General features: G+C 44.0%; 1 protein-coding gene and 1 long non-coding RNA gene across 2 annotated transcripts; one reads left to right on the top strand and one right to left on the bottom strand.

The window, feature by feature from the left end:
- The first annotated feature begins 787 nt into the window (after positions 1-787).
- Positions 788-22,263, top strand: asap2b (ArfGAP with SH3 domain, ankyrin repeat and PH domain 2b). Its single transcript, XM_005452477.4, is given in 29 exon segments — positions 788-1,204; positions 7,594-7,666; positions 8,809-8,963; positions 9,086-9,160; positions 9,937-9,986; positions 10,317-10,446; positions 11,071-11,156; positions 11,294-11,369; positions 11,470-11,556; positions 11,867-11,970; positions 12,200-12,269; positions 14,093-14,180; positions 14,262-14,310; positions 14,386-14,552; positions 15,532-15,665; positions 16,123-16,217; positions 16,291-16,480; positions 16,802-16,887; positions 16,990-17,105; positions 17,767-17,834; positions 17,928-18,035; positions 18,123-18,312; positions 18,315-18,356; positions 18,453-18,548; positions 19,622-19,880; positions 19,954-20,012; positions 21,013-21,077; positions 21,220-21,339; positions 21,503-22,263. Coding segments are annotated over 29 exon segments (3,039 nt in total). The 5' UTR covers positions 788-1,078; the 3' UTR covers positions 21,578-22,263.
- LOC102076555 (uncharacterized) lies at positions 9,058-11,538 on the bottom strand. Its single transcript, XR_266258.4, has 3 exons — positions 11,422-11,538; positions 9,912-10,016; positions 9,058-9,184 (listed from the first exon to the last, which is right to left on the bottom strand). It is a non-coding gene; the product is annotated as an uncharacterized LOC102076555 (long non-coding RNA).
- Positions 22,264-22,992: the final 729 nt, after the last annotated feature.

The raw sequence follows: 22,992 nt of genomic DNA, 5'->3' as shown, positions 1-22,992 counted from the left end.
CGTGTAACATGACACAGGTTTACGTGCTCGTATGGGCACCTCCAGAGACTTTCCAATGTGTAGTGGAGACAACACACTCTTCTCTAGTTAAAACTCTCGTCTTTATGAATGAGCCATACATATTTTTAATAAACATTTGAACATAATACGACACAAACTCTTGTTGAGGATATAAAGTCAGATACATGTTTTGAAATGACACGTAGAGCGGCCACAAAAAAATGATGCACAAGCAGAGCGCAGCGGTCAGCGCAAGTTTGGGTCTTTCGCTTCAGCTAGCGGTCAGCGCAGCGCGTGCCGTGTCTTATATGAGAGGGGCTTTAGACTTTTTTTGGTTCTGTGCTGGTGAGCCTTACAGCTTCTTCGTGTTTCAGTGTTTTTATGGTGTGTGTGTGTGTGTGTGTGTGTGTGTGTGTGTGTGTGTGTTGGGGGATGAGTGCTCTAAATATTAATGGTAAAATATAGTTCTCTGCAGCTATCGTGAGAACACTGCTGACCAAGGGGTTAAAATAAAGGTGCGTTTTATTTTTCGGGTGTCCCTTTAAACGTGTCTCAGTAATACCGTTTGTAAAAGTTTAGAGGACCTGACAACATCATATTGTTCCAATCCCACCCTGGTAGGGCTGTGAAAATCCTGTGTGTGTGAGAGAGAGAGAGAGAGAGAGTGAGAGAGAGAGGGAGAGAGAGAGAGAGAGAGAGAGTCTGTGTCTGTAAGTGTGTGTGTGTGTGTGGTTTGCGGAAACAGCAGAAGGGTGGGAGCTCCCCTCTCTATCTCCGCCCCCTTCACTGTCCCCGCCCCTCTCCGTGCGCTTCCTGCTCAGGTGAAGCAGCTGAGGGTGTTGGAATGTGTGGGTGCTGTCAGTGATTTGTGCTGCAGGACAAGCATGGAGGTCGGACCTTAGCTCTTCCTCCTGTGACTATGAGCAACAGCGCGTGCGGGAACAGCAGAGGATCTTGGCTGTGACGCTGCGGGCACTCTGAGCCGTCCAGGTGTGGCTACTTCACCTGCGGCTGCGCACTGCGGCAGTTTTGACGGGATTTTGCGCCTCGGGTCAGTTTGCGTCTGCCGGAGCTCACCATGCCGGAGCTGATCAGCGTCACGGAGTTTATCGACGAGACCAATGAGGACTACAAAGCTCCAACCACCTCCAGCTTCACCACCCGGATGGGCCACTGCAGGAACGCGGTGGGAGCTCTGGAAGAGGTGAGAAAACACGGGCACACACACACACACACACACACACACACACACACACACACACACACGGGCGGAAGTCGGGGCTTATAAGAGTTTAATAAGGTTGTAAAAAGGCTTCCACTGAGCCTCTCTGTAAATACCCGGAAAGTCCGTGTTGTTCCTTTTTTCCTTAACGCGCCGTGGTTTGTTTTCCCGTGTGTGGGATTGAAGAGCTGTAAGTGAGGGTTTTAGTCACAGCCTGTTTTCACTGTTTGTGGACCGACAGTGTGGATAAACGGGGATTTCTGCTGCTTTTCAAACTTTCCAAGCAACAGAGCGTCAAACCAGTCTGTTTTATTCGAAAGAGGAACTGAGAGAAACACTTCCTTCTGTTGACATTTTGTAAGATTTAACAGCTTCTTTTTATTTTCTTTTTGCAACACGATGATGATGAAGCATATTTCTAAACTGAAGAGATGAGCAAGCAGCAGTTAAAGGTCAAAGGTTACAGGTGGGAGAATAAGATGGGGCTGAAGGGGTTCCCCACAGGGGTGACCTGGGAGAAAACATAGCCGTGGGCACAGACTCGTGAAAGGCCCCAAACTGCCTCTGAACTCAGGAAGAAGTCATCGGTACTGGCTGTTTTTAGTTATATTTAGAGAAAATCCCTTAAAGTAAATTAACGTGATGATTATATATCAGAACAGGAATAAAAGGCTCGAGTAAAACTTTAAACTCAATAATAATAATATTCACAAAAGGTTAAGGTAGTATCAGCAAAACCACTCTTCCTCAATCACCAACTCGGCTCAACTCGATTCACCTAGACTGGATTGTTTCAGTTGTTTTCCATTACAGTAGAAAAACAGACCTTCAATAGAAACGTATTCATGAGCAGCATTTGAATAAAAAGTCTGACAACCCCCAGTTTTAAACAGAAACACTGATAAAAAAAAAACCCCAAAAAAACAGCAGCAGTAATGATGAGGCTGGCGCAGTTTAACGTGGAGGCAGAGTCTGTTTACACACCACAAGGAGGCGGAGCCATTACTGAGTTGGTGAGCTCAGGTTGAGTGTTAGAAGACATGTTTCTAGCATCCACCATTAAAACCTTTACTGGGAAACAGCGAGTGGGAGTCCTTTATCAAAGCAGCTGATCAACAAACTTCCACATGAAGAAAAGCAAACTCTGTAGCTGCTCCACCTACCGCTGTTTGTTTTACACTGACAAAAATCTGCATAACCCTCCAGCAGTTGTATTAAAATTTGCAGATGAACTGTTAACTTAGTCTGATACATGTTTAAATTATACAGCTCGCTGAAGGCTGACGTTCTATTTTACATGGGAGCAGTGTTACATGGTGTGTGTTATCTGGCTTCATGGATAGATAAAGCTGGGTGTCTACTGCATAGCAATGAAAATGTAAGCTATGCCTTCTGATGATACTGCTTAAGGGAAGCATGAATAATGTAAAGCATTGAACCCTGTGGAACTCCATAATTAACCTTAGTGTGTGAAGAGGACTCTCCATTTACATGAACAAACTGGAGTCTATTAGATAGATATGATACAAACCACTGCAGCACAGTGGCCGTAATACCTACAGCATGCTCTGATCGCTCTAATAGGATATTATGGTCGACAGTATCGAACGCTGCACTGAGGTCTAGCAGGACAAGCGCAGAGATGAGTCCACTGTCAGAGGCCATAAGAAGATCATTTGTAACCTTCACTAAAGCTGTTTCTGTGCTGTGATGGGCTCTGAAACCTGAAACTTTTCAAATAAGCAGTTCATGTGCAGATGATCTGTTAGCTTTTTGACAACTACTCTTTCAAGGATTTTTGATATGAAAGGAAGGTTGGAGATTGGCCTATAATTAGCTAAGACCGCTAGGTCTGGAGGTGGCTTTTTAAGTAACAGTTTAACTACTGCCAGCTTGAAGGCCTGAGGTACATAGCTGATTATTAGAGACAGGTTGATCATATTTAAGATTGAAGCGTTAATTAATGGCAGGACTTCTTTGAGCAGTCTTGTAGGAATAGGGTCGTAAAAGACACGTTGATGGTTTGGAGGAAGTAATTATTGAAGTAAACTTCGAAAGAACAATTGGAGAAAAAGACTCGAAATGAATATCAATGGCACTGAAAGTAGCTGTAGATAATGTTACATCTGTGAGATGATTATGAGTTAATTTTTCTCTAATGGTTGATTTTCTTTGCTTACTAAAGCACTAAAGGAGTCAGAAATGTGTCTTCAAACTCCTCTACATCAAACATGTTGGCCGAGCATAAGAAAACACATCTGCTCATTTATTTGTGCTCATTTAAATTCCAATATTTCCTGTTTCACATATCTGCCTGTGTCTTTGAAAGCTGACAGCAGAGTAATAATAGCTCAGGCATTAGTGATCACACTGTGTGATTGCTGGCCTGAGGCTGTTAATGGGACAGAAAGGTGTTCAGTGAGAACATTGTTTATATATATATATATATATATATATATACACACACACATATATATATGTATATGTGTGTGTACGTGTTTGTGTGTGTGTATTTATGTATATATGTATGTATACCTGGACGTTTTTTAGGGAGGTGATAATTAGCACGTGATTCAGGGATGGACTCAACAATCTCTTATTTCTCTTTGTTTGGGTTGCTCTTTTTTAATGGTTTCTAGTTGTTCTGATATTACTGAGCCTTTATTGGTTCTAAGGGACAGTAAATATTTTTTCCTCGTCATTGTAGAGTTCATCTGTTGTTGTTGGGGAGCTGTTGGATTACAGCTCAGAGCAGAGAACTGAAAGCTGGTTCAGCTGAACGTAAAGTGAAGAAATCTACATCCTAGCAGCGAGTACTTTAAAAACACAACTGAAAACCTGCCGTGAGGTCTGTAGAAATCATAGGTCTGCACATCATGTCCTCCTCCTCCTGTTGCATGCTGGGATGTTCCCACTCAGTCGACCCGAGGCGATGGCAGAGCCTTGCTCCTCTGATCTAGTCCTGACATGATCTGCCTCACCTCGGTCCTCCTGCTGTCTCTGATCTTTGCTTTCCTCTCAGTTAAATCCCTCCATTCTCTCCTCTTTCCTTTGTCATCTTTCTTTGTCTCATCCTCTTTCGCCCTCCTTTGGTCACTTTTAAAGCTCCTCTCTTCAGGTTTGAAGCTCGTCTGTGTTTCTGTCGTGTTTCAACTCGTCTGAAGTGATGTGAGAGGAGTTAAAGTATCCAATAAATCATCAGCTCCTCCCTCATCTTCAGACGCTAGAATAATTACAGTAAATACATGAAATCAGCATCAGTGTGCTGAATGGTAAAAATAGCAGATGAGTCCTTTACAGAGTCCCTGCTGGTCTGAAGTCAGTGTTGTGCCCATTCAGGTTTCTTTATCTGCTTCATCTTCCTTGCATCACACTGATCTGCTCACCTGCGTTCACTGATGAAAAATGAGTGTTGCTGCATATGTGAGTGCACGTGTTAAAAGCAGCTGAGCAGAGCTGGTGTGCAGAGGCTGTGAAACTGAGGAAACCCTAAAAACAGGAAGCATCTCGGCTGCTTCTGCTGTCAGAAAACTCCTTTGAAATGTTCTGTTTTGATGATCATCGCTCTCCATATCCATACTTTGGCTCCCGATGATGATTACTTTTAGGCAATATTTGTAATCTCAATGATTTGACAGTCATTACATTAACATTTTTACAGGCTGTTTCTTTGAAGTTCAGTGTAAAAAGCATGTGAGGGTGGTGGGAACACGGGATGTCCCACAGACAGTTTTAGACACATGTTGGTGGACGTTTCTGACCTCACAAGACAAACCAGTGCCCCTGCTTGCCTGCAGCCTTCACGTCAGGAGGTCTGCAGGTGGAGGTGGGGTGAAGAGAAGCCAGGGCAGCAATAACCTCACCTGCCTTCAGACACCTGCATGCATGCTGAGAGTGATGACGGTCAACTAACAGTCGGTTAGTTGTAGTTAGTCAATCTGGCATCTTCATCCATTAACGCCCTTCCAGAGGATCACCTGCAGCCTCATAGCAAGGAGGTTCATGGTTCGAGTCCCAGCTCAAGTCTGCATGTTCTCCTTGTTCCTGTGTGGATTCTCTCACAGGAACAAGGAGAACAGTCCAAAGACCTCCATGTCGGGTTCACTGGTGATTCTAAGCTGGGTGTGACATAGATAAGGGGGAAAAAATGGTGCACTTCATTTATAACACAGGGTAAAACCAGAGTTTTGTGCTGAAAATGAATTCAGTAAGGTAACAGGGGTAATTACCATTAATTATCATTAAAAATTAATCCTCTGACGTCAGCCTGAAACAGGCTTGGCGAACTTTGATCAGGCATTCAGAGTTTGGCTGACGTATCAGCAGAGGAAGTGATCCCTCCTTATCTTTGTTAACCAGGTCACATGATCTATGTGGTGTACAATCATACACTAAGTTACTATATTTAACCCTTATGACCTCTTTACACCTTTGCAACACCCTTATTAGCGACATAAATAGAGCTCATGGGTGGGGTGATGTGACAGGAGCCTGTGTGCGTCTGTACCAAGAGTTCACTGCTGTCCTCAGAGACCTCCCTTGTGTGTTGTTTGTGTGTTTGCAGGCGTTTCATTGGGATTATTGCGTCATTCGTCCTGTAGGAGTGGTATTTTCTGGGTTTAACCTGTCCTGTAGCTCTTTATCAGTGAGCGCTTTGGTGAATTTGCTCACAAACACTAGAAGTCCATGAATATTCATCTAGAAGGCCCTGCCAGGACTTCAGTGCTGTGAGACCATTAATCGTCCACCGTACTGAGTTGAGCTGTTTCTAAGTTCTTTGTATTTGTGCTTGATCTGTTGTTTGGTCTTTGGCTGAGCTGAATGAAGTTTGCTGCTCTACACCTGAGCTCAACTGTCGTCTCGCTGTGTTTCTCTGCAGAGATTTGAAATCAACTCCGGTGTTTGACGAGCGGCTTGTCTTGAACCTGTTTTTGGTCAAAGAATAACCAAGCGGGTGTTTCTCACTCTTAGTCATGGAGCTGTGAATCAGAGCTGCAGACGCTCAGGTGAACCCAACAGATGAGGTCTGCAGGAAAATACCTGAAGGTCATGTGACTGAACCTCTGTGGTCTCATCAGTCATGCAAACTATGGTAAAGGCTCAGACCGCATGGCCTCTTCAGTCTCCCTGCCACAGCCTCGGGTTAGACACAAGCAGACTTCATGTTGCTGTTCCTGATTAACATGAAGCTCATGCTGCAGCTCGTGTTACCACTGAAAGGTTTAATTCAGGCTGCGTTTTGGCCTCAGGCTAAACAGGGAGAATTTCAGGAACTAGAAGACGTTACCTTTCAGATCAGTTCTACTGCAGGCATGCTGGCTTTACATAATACAAGCTCCCTTTGGGTATGTCAAACAGGTCAAAGAATTCCTTCTGAAACCCTAACCAGATTCCTGTGAATACAGTGGGTGTGGCTACGCCAGGTTCTGTGTGTTCGCCAGAGCTGATCGTGCCAATCAATACAATACCAATGATTCCATCTTATGTCCTGCAGAGAAGCAGCGCTCTTATTTTAGGGACTAATGCATCAAACTGTACTGTACAAATGACAAGGGACACAGGAAACAGGAACCGCACAGAGAATCTGATCATTTTCAGAATAAAAGATTCAGTTCATTACAGATTTATTAATATAGCACTAATGCACAAAAACAGTCATCTCAAAGCGCTTCATAAGATAAAGACCCTAAAATAATACAGAAAATATAATACTACAATAATACCCCATGTGAGAAAGCACTTGATGACAGGGGAACTTTCTTTTAACAGAACCAGGCTCATGTTGGGGGGAGACAAAAACCCAGACCTGTCAGGGTTACATTTCAGGACATCAGCCCCTCTGTTGTCATGTTTCTGGCTCTGACCTTCTCGGCATGTAAAGTGTAAAGATTTCAGAGGACAGAATTATTTTGACTTTTCGCTTTACTTTGTTCCAAGAAGCTTTTGTGAAACATCAAATCATTATTGTTATCCAAGAGCTTCAGACTGAGGATGGAGTGAAACAAGGATTATGTTGAACTGCAAGAATAAAAAGATCTGCTTCAAAGGTCTGAATGAAACAGTCTCTGTGAGTGAGAGGTGTCTCGTAAAAAAAAAAGCACCTTTAATAGCAGCACTGCTTTCATCAGTCTCTTATTAGATGTGTAACGTCCTGATAATAACTGTGCTTTGGGTAAAACATGCAGACTCCTCGGTCCGTCAACGTACGTCAGCTCAGGGTGTGGAAGGTGACAGTCATAGATGAACACCAGCAGCGGAGCATGGTTCATACTGACTGTAAACACACTTTTTCTTTAACATTGACGTGCTGATGCCTCAGTGAAAGCATTAGAGGCATGGCTGCTAATCTGCGTGCTGTTTCTCCTCCTCAGGCTCTTGACTTGGACCGGTCTGTTCTCTACAAGATCAAGAAGTCGGTGAAGGCCATCAACTCATCTGGTCTGGGTGAGAGATGCAGTTTCATGTCAGTCTGTCCCAAAATAACAACGCTTCTCGCCACAGTCTCACTCTGACTGTCACTTCCTGTTTGTGGTAGCACACTGCGCTCAGATACAAACTACCAAAATAAAAGCACAGTTCGTTATTCAGGTCAGTGCGGGTGGGGTGGGTTCGTCGGCAGCCGCGTGCTGCTGGTGGGATCTGTGCTCGGGCAGTGGAGTCTTACCTCCAAACATTCCTGTCATGCTTCCTCGTGTCCTGGCATGCTGAGAGAGACACCCACATCCACACTTCCCTGAGTGCAAACAGAGGAGAGGCCGAGTCCTTCACACACTCAGCAAACACACAAGATCTAAACGTTATTCAGCACTTCTGCAAAAACTGACAGGAAACGCATAATTCAGCAGTTTCACAGACAGAAGGCACTGCATGACCAGAAGTATGTGGACAGCAGAGAGGATCTGAAAAATTTAGCTTCTCTCTGTAACCTGCAGGTTTATGTTGGAGGTAAATCTCCACGTATATACCAAAAATTCAGAGCTGCTCAGTGCCTCAGCTTGAGGGGAACGGCTCGCTCTCATTGCTAAAGAAAGACGCTGGGTGTCACAGACACGTCCGACTGAAGCCCAATAAACACTTTTAAATGATCAGAATTCTTTAAGGCTGAAAAATTATACAAAAATGTTAAACTGTAAAAAATTAAGATTTCGTTTCTCTCCTTTTATTTTTCTACTTTTAATTTTTCATATCAAAAGGGACTAAATAAAATTAACTAGAAATGTTTTTAGAATAATCTTTGTTACAATATAAAATTATCATTATTTGTTTAAAATATTTAAAATAAATATTTATGTTTTAATTGTTTAGATTTGTTTTTAATTTGAGGTGTGTATTTTATTTATATTCATTTATATATCTCCAGTTTTTCTCAAAATTTAGTATCATATTTTTATTTATTCTCTTTGTCTTCTCATATATTTTATATTTTTTTTATTACTGTTTATTTTATTACTTTTTTATTCACACATGTTCGTTGTCCTGGTTTTTTTTATTTGTCGTGGTTTTTGTTTTCACACACAGTTTAATAATTTTTGTTTTTGGAGTTGAATGAAAGACTGAGATGACCCGAGTTGTTTTTTGTGTCATAGCTCACGTGGAAAATGAGGAGCAGTACGTTCAGTCCATGCAGAAGTTCGGGGAAAACTACTTTACCCGGGGTGACAGGGATGACGGCGATGTTGGCTCCGCCTTCACCAAGTTTGTCGTTTTCACCAGAGAACTGACAGCGCTCTTCAAGAACCTGGTGAGGAACCGAAGTCAGACTCAGAGAGTGAAACAAAAGACATTTTATTGTGAAGAGTGTTACATGTAGAAAGTGTGGTGTGTTTTGTGCGTCTGTGCTGTAACACGACTTCCTGTTTGCAGCTGCAGAACATGAACAACATCATCACGTTCCCTCTGGACAGTCTGCTCAAAGGAGACCTGAAAGGAGTGAAAGGGGTTGGTGTCACTTTCTTCTTCCTGCTGAAACAAACCCGCAGACACTCGCTCAGTTACGCTTCACTTCCTGTTACTGTGGCTAAAAATGAATTATTTTTGGTTAGATGACATGCTGACTGTGTATTTACAATAATTACATCAGAACTATAATCATTTTAAACACACAGCTTCAGATTTAACAAATAAAATCATGCTGGGGTCCCACATTAATGTTTAAATATCTGTGTACCAGAGCAGCAAACCAGCTGTAAAATCCTGTTTCCTGTCAGATGAAAAAACAAAACCAGGAAATCAGAATAAAAGATCATATTTTGTTTTGTTTTTTCTGATTTATTTAATATTATTTTTCCTGCTTTATGCTCAGTTTTAATAATAAAAAAAAATCAATGCTTCTTGAATTGTAAAATGTAGGCATGTTAGGTAATGTGGCCCTGAGGTGCCAAATACAAGAAAACTCAAAATACAACATTTAATTTTTGCAAAGCACCGAACAGTTTTTCTTGTAGTTGTGCGGTGAGCATGACTTCCTGTTTGTAATGGTGGTGTCCTCCTGTAGACTGTGCCTCGTGGCATAAAGACCAAATGGCTGAATTTAAAACACCTCGGCTGTGACACGGTCACCATTCTGTTTGTTCTAACGCACATGTTATCGTCTAGAAATATTTCCAGAGTGACTCAGAGGTTAGAGTCCTGTGTCTGTGTCTGTGTGTGTGTGTACGCGTGTTTGTGTGTTTACGAATGAATCACTGACTCTGTGACGTCTGTTTTTCCTGCAGGATCTGAAGAAGCCGTTCGATAAGGCCTGGAAGGATTACGAGACCAAACTGTAAGAAGGGCTCATCATCAGCTGCTCTCACTGAAATGTTAAATCACGGAGACAAGAACACGTTAACCAGCTGACTCATTCAGGAGCGTTTAAATGAGGATGTTTGAATAAAGTTATCTTTATTGTTTCTGTCTCCACAGACTGATGCATGCTGTTTTGTTTTTTTCCTTTTTCTCAAAAAAAGAAGAAAAGATCAAATATAATGATTGAAATCTTGGCGTTTCTTGGCTTCTGTATTTTAGCACCTTTCTATTTTTTCTTCTCCTCGGTTTGTTGTTTTGATCACATGTGTTTGTGTTGAGATTTTAACATGACCTTTGACCTCTGCAGAGCGAAGATTGAGAAAGAGAAGAAAGAGAATGCCAAGATGCATGGCATGATTCGCACGGAGTTTAGCGGAGGAGAAATCGCCGAGGAGATGGAGAAGGAGAGACGAATGTTCCAGCTGCAGATGTGCGAGGTGAGGTCAGAGGCCACACAGGTGACCTGAATGCTAAAACAATCATCTCTATCCTCTGAGGTCAGACCGAGAGCAGCATTTGTTTTACCGCCTGAACCAATCAGCGCAGATGTTTTATGACGTGGAAGATTTGGTGGACAGACGTTTGTCACAGATTCTGTTCAGAAGTTTTCCGGTTTGATGGTTTTCAGAGTTTGTAGCTTTTTTGGCTTCATCAGGCGCTGATCTTCAGCTCAATCTGTGTGTCTCATGGTTTTTTGGGGGGTCATGAGTAAAGGAGTGGAGTGTGAGTTCTGTGGATATGCTGGTAAAGAGGAGACAGAAAAAAGCAGTGAAAACGAGCTTCCTCTGAAGGCTGTCCAGGCTCTCCGTTAGAGACCCAATGAGGATCAGCTCAGAGTAAACCCAGCCGAGGTGGTTCTGACCAGGATGCCTAACCAAGATGAGGTTTAAGGGCGAGGAGGAGACCCCGGGCAGACCCAGGACATGCAGAGATAATCTCTCAGCTGTTTGGGAATGCCTCAGTGTCCTCCTAGAAGACCTGGAGGAGGACAAGGAAGGTCTGGTCATGCAGTAAAGGTTATTTTCTTCAGCTTTTCTTGATTCTTTGGCTTTTCTCTGCAGTACCTGCTCAAAGTGAATGAGATCAAAGTGAAGAAAGGAGTCGACTTCCTCCAGAACCTCATCAAGTTTTACCACGCTCAGTGCAAGTATGTCCAAAAGTGACCAACAGGTCCATGTATAAGTAAGGTGTTAAAGAAAAGATAATAAAGAGAGAATATTAACACATTAACTTTCTTATTGATTCACTTTTTTTCTTAGAGGTTCTCAGAAGTTTTTTTTTCAGTTTTTTCCAGGATGGACTGAAAGCTGTGGAGACTCTGAAACCGACCATAGAGAAACTGTCCACGGATCTGACAGCGGTGAGGACGCTTGTGTTCCCTGCAGGAGCATTAAAGCTCACAGCTCACTCACCGATCGCTCCATGCAAACACAACAGTCAGAGTTTCTCTTCCTCTGCAGATCAAACAGACTCAGGATGGAGAGAGGAAGCAGCTGGCTCAGCTCCGAGACACCCTGAAGGCGGCACTGCAGTCCGATCAGAAAGAGGTGAAAAACATCAAACATGGTGTAACATCCATTTGACTGAAGGATAAACAGTTTGTGCTGTTTGATGAGGGTAAAGAGTCGATTACATGCACACAGCAGTTAGAGCAAACACGGTCTGAACAGGTGTCATGAGTCTGATGGTGAGCAAAACCAGGTGAGCTCTGACATGCTCACCTGTTACTGGAAAGTTGATTAACAAAGCTGTCCATCAAACAGAGGCTGCTCTGAGCATAACTCTGTGTAGGGTCATAGTCCTCACATCTTTTTGTCATCAGAGCTGCTTCACATAAAGTGTCTAATTTATTGACAGGACGCCCAGGCCAAGCAGAACGCAGGTTACAGCCTCCATCAGTTGCAGGGTGACAAAGCCCACGGCAACGAGCGCTCCGGCTTCCTCTACAAGAAAAGTGAAGGGTGAGTGAATTCTGTGTCCCAGAATCCCACATGAACGTGACTGACATGCACATGCAATTCAGCAGAGAAAGCATTTAGTCAGTCTACACAGACTCCATGTTAAATTTAACATGTTTACAGATTTAACATGTTTTCCTCCTTCTGCACACGTGTGTTAGTGGCAGCTGCCTGAGTCACGACTCCACTCTCCGACCTTTCACACTAAAAGCTTTGTCTCTCTCCTTGTCAGACTGAGGAAGGTGTGGCAGAAGAGAAAGTGCTCGGTGAAGAACGGCTTCCTGACCATCTGTCACGGGACGGTAAGGTCCTCTTCTCCCATTGGTCCATGACAAGCTCCCACCCTCCAGCCTGCACTACATGTCCAATCAGAAGTCTCCTCATGAGTTTATCATCTACATCAGGGGTAGACAGCTCCAGGCCTCGAGTCCCGGTGTCCTGCAGTTTTTAGATGTGTCCTTGATCCAACACAGCTGATTCAAATTGCTAAATGACCTCCTCAACATGTCTTGAAGTTCTCCAGAGGCCTGGTAATGAACTAATCATTTGATTCAGGTGTGTTGACCCAGGTGAGATCTAAAACCTGCAGGACACCGGCACTCGAGGCCTGGAGTTGCCGGTCTACTCTTGGTCTACATTAACTGGGGTTAAATAGTACATTATCTATTTATTTAGTTTTTAGGTTTTTTTCTGCCTTCTGTCTTTTATTTTGAAGTTTGAGGAGTCAAATGGCCAATCAGGACTGAGCAAGCAGAAGAGGAAGAGAAAGAGCAGAAGGAAAAGGATTAAAGGAAAAGGGTGGGAAAAGGATTTGTTTGATTTGAAATCCGAGGGCTGCTGGAAGGAAAGTTTCTAATTCTCCTTAAATGTTTCTCTCTAACTTTCAGCCTTTTGTCTCTCCTTGAGCTTGCTGAAAAGCATATTCAAAGAAAAACAAACCTCATATCTACAGATTCACAGTAACACATATCTTCAGTTCTATTTAAGGTAGATGTCAAGCTTAGACTCATGTTTCTGAGAACCGGGTTTCCAAAATAACCTACACCTTCTTGATAGCTGTCGGAACATCCTTGGGTACATCCCTCCCTCAGAGTAATGTTCCGTCATGGAAACGTTCTGTCAGAGTGACGTTCCTTTATGAAAACATCCCTTCAGAGACACGTTTCTTCAGCGTAACGTGTCTGGGATTACGCCAACCCTTCACAGCTGATAGAATCCCTCCACATTTACCACTCGGACTCAGATGAAGGCAGGTACTGCAGAATCCTCGCAGTGCTCCATCTGAGGTCAGCTCATCGAGGTCATCCGTCTTATGGTCCAGTGTGCACTTCTTCCCACTCCTTTTTTATTTTTAACCGAATCAGAATAGGTGAAGCGATATTGGAGGGTATTTCTAGTTCAGTATTTATTTTTTCTTTTCTTTTCTTAAATTGCATTTTGTTTACATGATCAAAATGAATTGAACACAAAGAAACAAACATTCCGCATGATGATCAGCTCCAGCTCTGAAACCTGACACTTGCCTTGCTCTGGGGAGTACAACCGTCAGCTGCAGACGATCCTCTGATATCAAAAATGTGAAGGAAAAACCTCATAAAGCTTTAGTTTACCAGACTTAAAACGGGTCCGTGGGCCCATAGTGGGTATGTATGGGTGAACTCTGGGGCCCACATGGTATGCCCATTCAGGCAGGCAGGAGACAGTGGTGGAGGCAAGTGGAGGAAAGGAAAACACAGTGGTTCATCAATAGTTTTAGGACATTTCATTATGAATTAGACATTTTGTGGCATGAAAAGCCAGAGGATCAAAAGTAGTCAGGCTTCAGTAAACAGTAGAAAATGAGATTACAGAAAGTCACTGAGGTTAATCATCTCAGAACTTTAAGTGATATGTGCAGATATTTTGCAGGATGAGTGAAGGTTTAGAGTTGTGCAGCATAAAGTCCTTACAGGTTCTCGCTCTGTGGGCTGAACCTAACTGGGATCCAACTGTTGTCCATGTTATGGTATATAACAGTACAGACTCTGTGACAGTTTCAGGATCTTTTCTCTGTAACACAGAATGTTTGATATCCGAGTGAGGTTCAGTCAGAGCTGAGGTCTCGCCTCCTCTCGTTGTCTTGCAGCCGAACAAACCGCCAGCCAAGCTCAACCTGCTCACCTGCCAGGTGAAGAGGAACCCCGATGAGAAGAAAAGCTTCGACCTGTTCTCACGTATGCTGCAGACTTCCTGCTCACATGTTCCTCTGTATGTATGTGTGTAAAGTCTAAACTCTGTCTCGTGCCCCCCCACAGACGACCGGACCTACCACTTCCAGGCCGAGGACGAGTCAGAGTGTCAGATGTAAGTACGAGCTGGTGTGGCCTGATCTGCCGGGCCTCGCGCTGCTGTGAGCACTGATGGTTTGGTGTTTTTCAGCTGGGTGTCGGTGCTGCAGAACAGCAAGGAGGAGGCGCTGAACAAGGCGTTCAAAGGAGACCAGGACGAGGGTGAGAACAACATCGTCCAGGAGCTGACCAAGTCCATCGTGGGCGAGGTGAAGAAGATGAGCGGCAACAACAGCTGCTGCGACTGTGGAGCTGCAGGTCAGAATTATTCAGAAGTCTCTCTCAAACAAATGCCACTCATGAAATGAAACAAAATTCAAAGGTTAAACATGGAAGTCCAGGCACTCACGGTCAGGTCAGAAAAGTGGTGAAGCTTGAATGAGGCTTTCACCTTTCCAGCTGGTTTTACGGTCTGGACTTGGATGCGTTTGTTTCAGAGGACGCTGATTAGATTCACAGTGGCGGCCTGACAGGTTCGAGAGTTTCAGTGCAGCAGCTTCTACAGGAAGTAATCTGACCTGTGATCAGTCTTATTTTTATTTTAAGGCTTCATGCACATGCTCAGAGCAAAAACCTGTGACAGCTTAGTTCTGCCGGATTTCTAACCCCACTCACCTCTACAGGACTGCTTGTGGAACGCTCTGGGCCTTCAGGCAGTTTTTTTTCCTTTGCGGTTGTTTTGTGTCATTTTTTTTTTGCGGCCTTGAAGTTGTTTTGTGCAACTGTTTTAGTTGGTCTGTTGCTCTAAACCTAGCTGATATTCTTGTAGATGATGGTTTTACTGAACTGCACTGTGAGCACTTGATGTGGAACTTCATAGCACTTCTGTAAACCATGACAGGAAATGGAAGTGAGAACACATTAGTGTCATGAGAGAGAGCACATCAACAGTCAGACTCTCCAATAACTCCATAAAACACGTTTTCATCTGTTTATCTCAGCACGTCCAAAGATTAGATTAATAACATACAGTTTTTTTTATTAATTATATATTCAACATTCACTATGTTGCTAAAAGTATTCACTCAGCTTCCTCACGTGAACATGTAGTCCAAACATGTTTCTGCTCAGAGCTGCAGAAACTTCCCAGAATTCTTTTTCAGATTCGTCTGTCAGCAAATTGTTAATTCATCACGTTCACTTTGTTGTTTCTTTAGTCATGAAATTACATTTTGAGGATATGAAGGCACCGCTTGTTGTTTCTGTGCCCCCAACCGCCCCCACCCACCCTCTACAGATCCCTCCTGGCTGTCCACGAACCTCGGGGTGCTGATCTGTATCGAGTGCTCAGGGATCCACAGAGAGATGGGGGTCCACTACTCCAGGATCCAGAGTCTGGACCTGGACGTTCTGGGAACCTCTGAGCTGCTGGTGAGTCCACTTCACTGTCCCGACAGAAGTAACGGAAGTCATTGATGCAGGTCAGGGCATTCTGTCTGTCGGTTTGTGGTGACTCATTTCATCATGACTTTAATCTGTTAAATAAAATTAAAATATTTGCAGGAAAAAAAAAGAAAAAGCAAAAAAAGAAAAGCAAAAAAACCCTCAGATTTTTACCGTCCTGCAAGACTCTGTCTCCTGATTCATTTGAAACTGTTTCTGTGAAATCTCATAGTCTCATTATATTCACCTGTGTGAAGACGTGAAGGGAAGGGACATTTGGAATGTTTGCAAACCTTTTCTGGAATAATCAGGAAACCAGAACCCTTGCCGAGCGTGTCAGTCGTGTTGAGCTGTGAAGAATCAGGAAGTGTGAGCATGTGGCTAATCTTAGGAGCTACAGCCAGAACCGAACCAGAGTTGATGTTGGGCTTTTGTTGCCTTTTAGTTGGCGAATAACGTGGGAAACGCCAGCTTCAATGAGATTATGGAGGCAGATCTGTCTGCACAGGAAGTGACCAAACCAACTCCGACCAGCGACATGTAGGTGACGGCGCCAGGAGGTGAGTCTGAGCTGTAGGAGAATGTCGTAGTGACTCGTCCGTCTGGTTTGCAGGCAGATGAGGAAGGACTACATCACAGCGAAGTACACCGAGAAACGCTTCGCCCGGCGGAAGTGCACCGACGCCGCATCCAGGCTGCGAGCTCTCTACGAGGCCGTCAGGAACCGAGACATCCTGTCGCTCATCCAGGTCTATGCTGAGGGGGTGGACCTGATGGAGGCCATCCCACAGCCCAACGAACATGTACGACCTCTGCATCTCTAACACGAGTTCGACGGACTGACTCATGCGTCTCTGTGTTTGTGTTTGAGTTCTTTGAGTGCGTTTTTAGGCTCTGTTGTGTCTTTGTGCTCATTTTGTGTCCATTTTTTCCTCCTTTGATCTCAAATCTTTGGTTTTCCAAAAGAAGCTTTTACTCTGAAGCTCTGCGTTGTGTGTCCGTTCAGTAACACGTAGACACAGCTCTGTGCGTCAGGTGTGCGTTGTTGCTCTGCAGACTGACTCTGTGTGTGTGTGTGTGTGTGTGTGTGTGTGTGTGTGTGTGTGTGTGTGTGTGTGTGTCAGGAACCCGGGGAGACGGTGCTCCACCTGGCGGTTCGAATGGGCGACAGAAACTCACTCCACATTGTCGACTTCCTCGGACAAAACAGGTGACACTGCGCAGTGTGACTGTTCAATTAAACACCTGTTCTTCAGGTGTGTGTGTGTGTGTGTGTGTGTGTGTGTGTGTAGTGACCGGGTCTGTGTTTCAGCGGTAACCTGGACAAGCAGACGACCAGAGGAAACACGGCGCTGCATTATTGCTGCCTAACCAACAACAGCGAGTGCCTGAAACTGCTGCTGAGGGGGAAAGCTTCAGTGTCCATCAGTAAGAACACACACACCCGCACAGATATCAGAGCGTGCTGAACACTGATGATGAGTGACGAGTGCATATATCATTCATATGAGCATTACACACTCAAATGTTGTATTTTATGATCTTTACCATATGACTGGGCTGAAATCTGTGGCTTCTGTACAAACTTGAGGTTTTACGATGTATTCATGCATTGTGTGATTGTTCTAAACTTTATGACATCGTTGTAAAGTCGTTGGATGTCATATTAGAAAAAAAAGAAAAAGTGTGTGGTACAGCTCTTTTCATGCCCTTTAATAAAATATATTACTCGATAAGGTTTCTTGAAATGTTTTTCAAGATGAACTTTGACATGGGCGCTAATGATGAAGGTCAAGTTCAAATAACCAGCCAACCTGGCTCTAGTTTATTGTTGTGAGGTTTGAAGAAAAAAACTACTTTCACAGCTGGTGTGACCCTCATCTGGGACCGTTATCGTTTCTACCATCACATAAAATTTAAATGATGTCTTGAGAACAAACAGAGCCAAGTACTTTGTCTTTTCAGGGGGAGAAAAAACCAGCAGTAACACAAAGAAACGTGCAGATCTCATAATCAGATATTTCCCTTTTGGAAACAATGTGCTGACATAATTCACCGAAAGTCTGAACGACTGAATTTGTGTCCATAGCTAACGATGCAGGAGAAGCGCCGCTGGACATCGCCAAACGTCTGCGACACAAAGAGTGCGAAGAGCTGGTGAGAATCCAAACACTTCCAGGCTGAACAAAGTAAAGCAGTTCCTGTGCTGTTGAGTGTCTGTGCCAATAAAGTTTGATTGATGCGTTCCAGCTGACTCAGGCTCAGACCGGAAAGTTCAACGTCCATGTTCACGTTGAGTATGAGTGGCGTCTGCAAAATGAAGACCTGGACGAGAGCGATGACGAGATGGAGGACAAGGTTGGCTGCTTTTCTGACGTCCTGCGTTAAACTTTGTGTTGGCGTTAAGTGACAATGTACTTCCTGTGTTTCCTGTGGGTCCTGCAGCCCATCCCACAGCGGCGGGAGGAGCGTCCAGTCAGCTGCTTTGTGCCCGGAAGTGGACCCGGGCAGCCCAACCTGGCGGCACTGGCACGGGACGTTGCGTTCCTGGCGCGGGACAAGCAGCGGCCTGCGATCCCCAGCACCATTATTAGCAACGAGACTTACGGCACCATGCTGGATGTGAACCTGCCACCCCCGGCCCGATGCCCCCGCTGCCTCCCCGAGGACCCAGCAGAGGTCAGAGGGCGCCTGGGCTGAGATCACCTTTGTCGTTCAGATCCTGTAAAGCTGCTTGGAAATAAAACTGATCTGATTCTGTCTGTCCACGATCAGGTACCAATAAAGGCCCCCCCGTGGAATCAGTAGGCAGACAGCGGTCGTCCTCTGACCCCCCCAACCCTCAAACGCCGGAGAGGAACTCCATGTACGGTGGGTGGACTTCCTGTCAGATCCACGGTGGAGGGTCTCGTTTGTGATGTTTTTCTTTGCGTCCGTCGGCTTTATTTGGCTTTTGTTGCTTTATTTTCATGAAAAGGGCAGACGGTTCTGTCCTCTTTCTGAAGTATAGAGCTGCTGTATGAGGCTTTCAATTCAATTAAACTCAACTCAACTCAATTAAATTTTAATTATACAGCGCCAAATCCCAACAACAGTTGCCTCAAGGCGCTTTATATTGTAAGGTAGACCCTATATACATACGGAGAATACCCAACAATCATATGACCCCCTATGAACAAGCACTTGGAGACAGTGGAAAGGAAAAACTCTTTTTTAACAGGAAAAAGCTCTGGCAGAACCAGGTTCAGGGACAGGCAGCCATCTGCTGTGACTGGTTAGTGTGTGAGAAGGAAGACAGGATAAAAGACATGCTGTGGAAGAGAGCCAGAGATTGATAATAATTATGATTCAATGCAGAGAGGTCTATTAACACATAGTGAGTAAAGAAGAAACACCCAGTGCATCATGGGAATCCCCCAGCAGCCTAAACTGTTGCAGCATAACTAAGGGAGGATTCAGGGTAACCTGATCCAGCCCTAACTATATGCTTTAGCCAAAAGGAAAGTTTGAAGCCTAATCTTGAAAGTAGAGATAGTGTCTGTCTCCTGAATCCAAACTGGAAGCTGGTTCCACAGAAGAGGGGCCAGAAAACTGAAGGCTCTCCCTCCCATTCTACTTTCAAATACTCTAGGAACAAGAAGTAGGCCTGCACTGCAAGAGCAAAGTGCTCTAATGCGGTGATATGGGACTATAAGGTCATTAAGATAAGATGGGGCCTGATTATTTAAGATCTTGTGTGTGAGCTGGATTTTGAATTCAGTTCTGGATTTAACAGGGAGTCAGTGAAGTGAAGCCAATATAGGAGAAATATGCTCTCTCTTTCTATTCCCTGTCAGTACTCTTGCGGCAGCATTTTGGATTGCTTTCAGGCTCTGACAAGTGGAGGTGTGCCTGCAGCCACAGCTAAGGGCTTTCTTGACTCTTGTTCTGTCCTCTTCTCCCAGTGCTCCCAGTGGTTCCTCCTCCTCCTCCTCCTGGGCCCAGCAGGAGAACCGGCATGTTGGAGACCAAAGCCGCCACAGCCAAGACCGCCCCCCTCCCTCCTCTGCCTCCCCTGCCGACGGGACTACCCACAGCACCTCCAGTCCCGCCACCGCCCTGCATCCCACCTCCATCACCACCCCAGCATAAAGTTCCTCTCCTCCCACCCAGCCACCAACACAGAGGACCTCCAGGATCCAAAACCCCCGTCTCTCCTCCCGCGTACGTACTGGTCTGATTGAGTTTGTCTGCTGGAAGGAAGCACACCAGTTTAATGTTGGTCTTATGATTACAGAGCAGCGAGGGTTCCTCCTCCTCAAAGACCTGCAGGCAGGATTCCGTCGGAAAAACAAGGTACACACACACACACACTGTCACACATGCACACACACACACACAGATATCAGTAACATGAAAATCTTTGAATTTCACTCAAACTGCAGCACCGCCTTCTTGGATGTTAGTACAGTAACTCACAGCAGCCATATTGGTCGTAAGATGTCATTAAAAAAGCTCTAAAAGGCTCCAGCAGCACAAACACGTCCAGTTCAGGTGAAGCTAACAGCCAGCTAGCAGCTACAGCCACCTGTGTCAAACTTTAAGCCTGAATTTGATGTAAGCAGGTGCGTTATAAAAACATAACTGCTGTTAAAAAGCTGAAACTTTTGTGCTTTGACAAAGGACCATTAATAGAGCTCTGTGGAACGCCACGACCTGCAAGAACACACTCACGTGATCTCTGATGTCACTCATTCACTCATTCAAGGAAAGCTGTGATTACGGTGTAAAATACATCAGTGAAATACCCCCGTCATGGTTTAATGAGATCTGGTGCTCATTAAACCACAACACTGGATGTTTATCTGTGTGAAACTGAAGGGTATCTTTGCAGTTTGGCGCCATGTCACATATTCTGGTGCTTTACTGCAGTGCCGGACCACGGACCGGTACCAGTCCATGAGTTGTTTGGTACCAGGCCATGAGAGTTGAGGCTCGGGTGTGAAATTCATGGTTTTCAGGGTTTTTATCGATTTTTTAGCATTAACTCAGTTTCCCAGGGTCTTTTCCCGTGTGTTATGAATAAATCTTAGTTTTTTTGGTACCGGTACTGGTTTTATTTTGTTATATTTATCTGCGACACCTTAAAGGCCAGTCCGTGAAAATATTGTCGGACATAAACCGGTCCATGGCGCAAAAAAATTTGGGAACCGCTGCTTTACTGGACCAACTCACTGCTGAAGCCTCTGCTGGAACTGCAGCTTCTGCTTGAGTTTTCTCTGTTCAAACAAAGGTGAAGTTACAGAAGAGAAACTTTTTTTCTGAAGTCTGTGGGGGGTTTATCTCTCTTTGGCAGGTCGTCAGATCGTATCCTCCCATAGTCCGTCTCCTCCACCCCCCAAACCCAGAACTACGTTTTCTGTAAGTCCTCAAACACACCACCTCATTTATTTCTGCACACAGACACAGTCGTCATCACAAGTCCGGCATGTAACACAGCTTTACTGCTAAATGTGTGTGTGTGTGTGTGTGTGTGTGTGTGTGTGTGTGTGTGTGTTTGTAGAAGCAAAGGCCTCAGAGGGTGAGGGCCATCTACAACTGTGCAGCTGACAGTCCAGACGAGCTGACGTTCAGCGAGGGAGAGCTGATCGTGGTGGATGGCGAGGAGGACAGCGAGTGGTGGGTGAGTGAGAAATGCCTCCAGCACAGAAAACGCCTCATCAGCACAACTTCATTCACTTCCCAACATTTATTACAGGATGTGTGTGCGTTTAGATGAAAACCCACCTGAAGAATAATCTTGACCCATTGTGCAGTTTGTGATTTAACCACCGTCTGTGTTTCAGATTGGTCACATCGAAAGCGATCCGACCAGGCGGGGAGTGTTTCCTCGCACCTTCGTTCACTTCCTGTCGGAGTGATTCGTGCCTCCAGCTGTGGTCAGACTGAGGGCACATCTGGATCCTCCTGTGGACCTGAGAGGAGAGTCCAACACCCAAAGAGATCTGATCGGGGTCTCGATCTTCACTTGTGCTCTTGTTCAAAATCTGTCGGCCTGAGTTTGAAATCTTCTAAAAGCTATGCAGCGGACACAAAAAGAGCAGGCCTGACCAAAAGTATGTGGACAGTGTTCCTCAGTGATATGTTTACATACAGCAGAGCTACGTCAGTACAGCGCCTCCACAGGCAGATAGCAGGAACTACAGAAAGTTTCTGGCTGAACACAGTTACAGTAAAATCCTTCACTGCCTTAAAAAAAACGCGACGAAACGACAGCTTTGTTTTTTTCTGCTTCCTGTTACAAAACCAGCTTCATTCATAGAAATAATCTGTTTACTATGAACGGACTTCATCTTCACTCTGTCAGGATTACCTGACCGGCACAGCGTCCACATACTTTTGGCGGATGTGATGAACGTTCCTGTGGTTCTGCTGCTGGGATCCAGCTGTGTTACATCAGGAACATTCAACTTGTTTGTAAAAGCTTCAGGATGAAATGATTTTTATTATTTTAAGATCAAACATGTAATCTGACCAGAAAATCTGAGCGTCCTTTAAATTTTAACGTATTTTCAATTTATTAAAATCATCATAAATGTACCCGTGAGAGTGTGTCCTGTTTTTCTTTCCCAGCACTCAGTTTTTATTTAGATAATTTCTTTTACATGTTTCTGTGATTCAGTGAAGAGCAGTCTGAAGCATTTCATAAGTTGGAAGACAAATAATTGGCAAATAAATCAAATGTAAAGACATGGTCAAACTGTGTGCCATGATGAAACTCAAGGCTGTGATCACTTAAAATATTTCATTTTACTCTATGAGTGTTACCTAAAAGAATGACATGTTCAGTTTTATGTGAGTGGAGCCTTTTCATTTTCTACATACTTGGAAAATCATCAATTTGGACTTTCAGCTCAGCTGGAATTACAGATAATCAGGCAGACATACCTGTGTACTAACGGGACATCACTAATTACATCGACCATCTTAGCCACACCACACTATGGTCAGAGGAGGAATTACAGCCATGTTTTTATGTAAACCATGTGTTTTTATTTATTTATTATTGTTTTTTAATACCTTGAGTACAAAATTTTCAAATACTCAAATATAATACACACGAAAAAATAGTCATGTATATGATTTTAAATGTAATTAAAGCAAATTTATAGGATTAATTTGTTTAAAGTTTTAAAATCTCTTAAATTAAAAGTACATAGACTTAAAGAGCAAAGATACAAAAACGAAATAATGTTTGTTTGTAATTATTAGTAGTATATATTTAGTTAATAATTAATTTGAATATTTACTGATAAATACTATTTATTTATTTGAT

The sequence above is a fragment of the Oreochromis niloticus genome, linkage group LG15, assembly GCF_001858045.2.
Source record: "Oreochromis niloticus isolate F11D_XX linkage group LG15, O_niloticus_UMD_NMBU, whole genome shotgun sequence".
Taxonomy (NCBI): domain Eukaryota; kingdom Metazoa; phylum Chordata; class Actinopteri; order Cichliformes; family Cichlidae; genus Oreochromis; species Oreochromis niloticus.
This window is presented reverse-complemented; position numbering and strand designations above follow the sequence as displayed.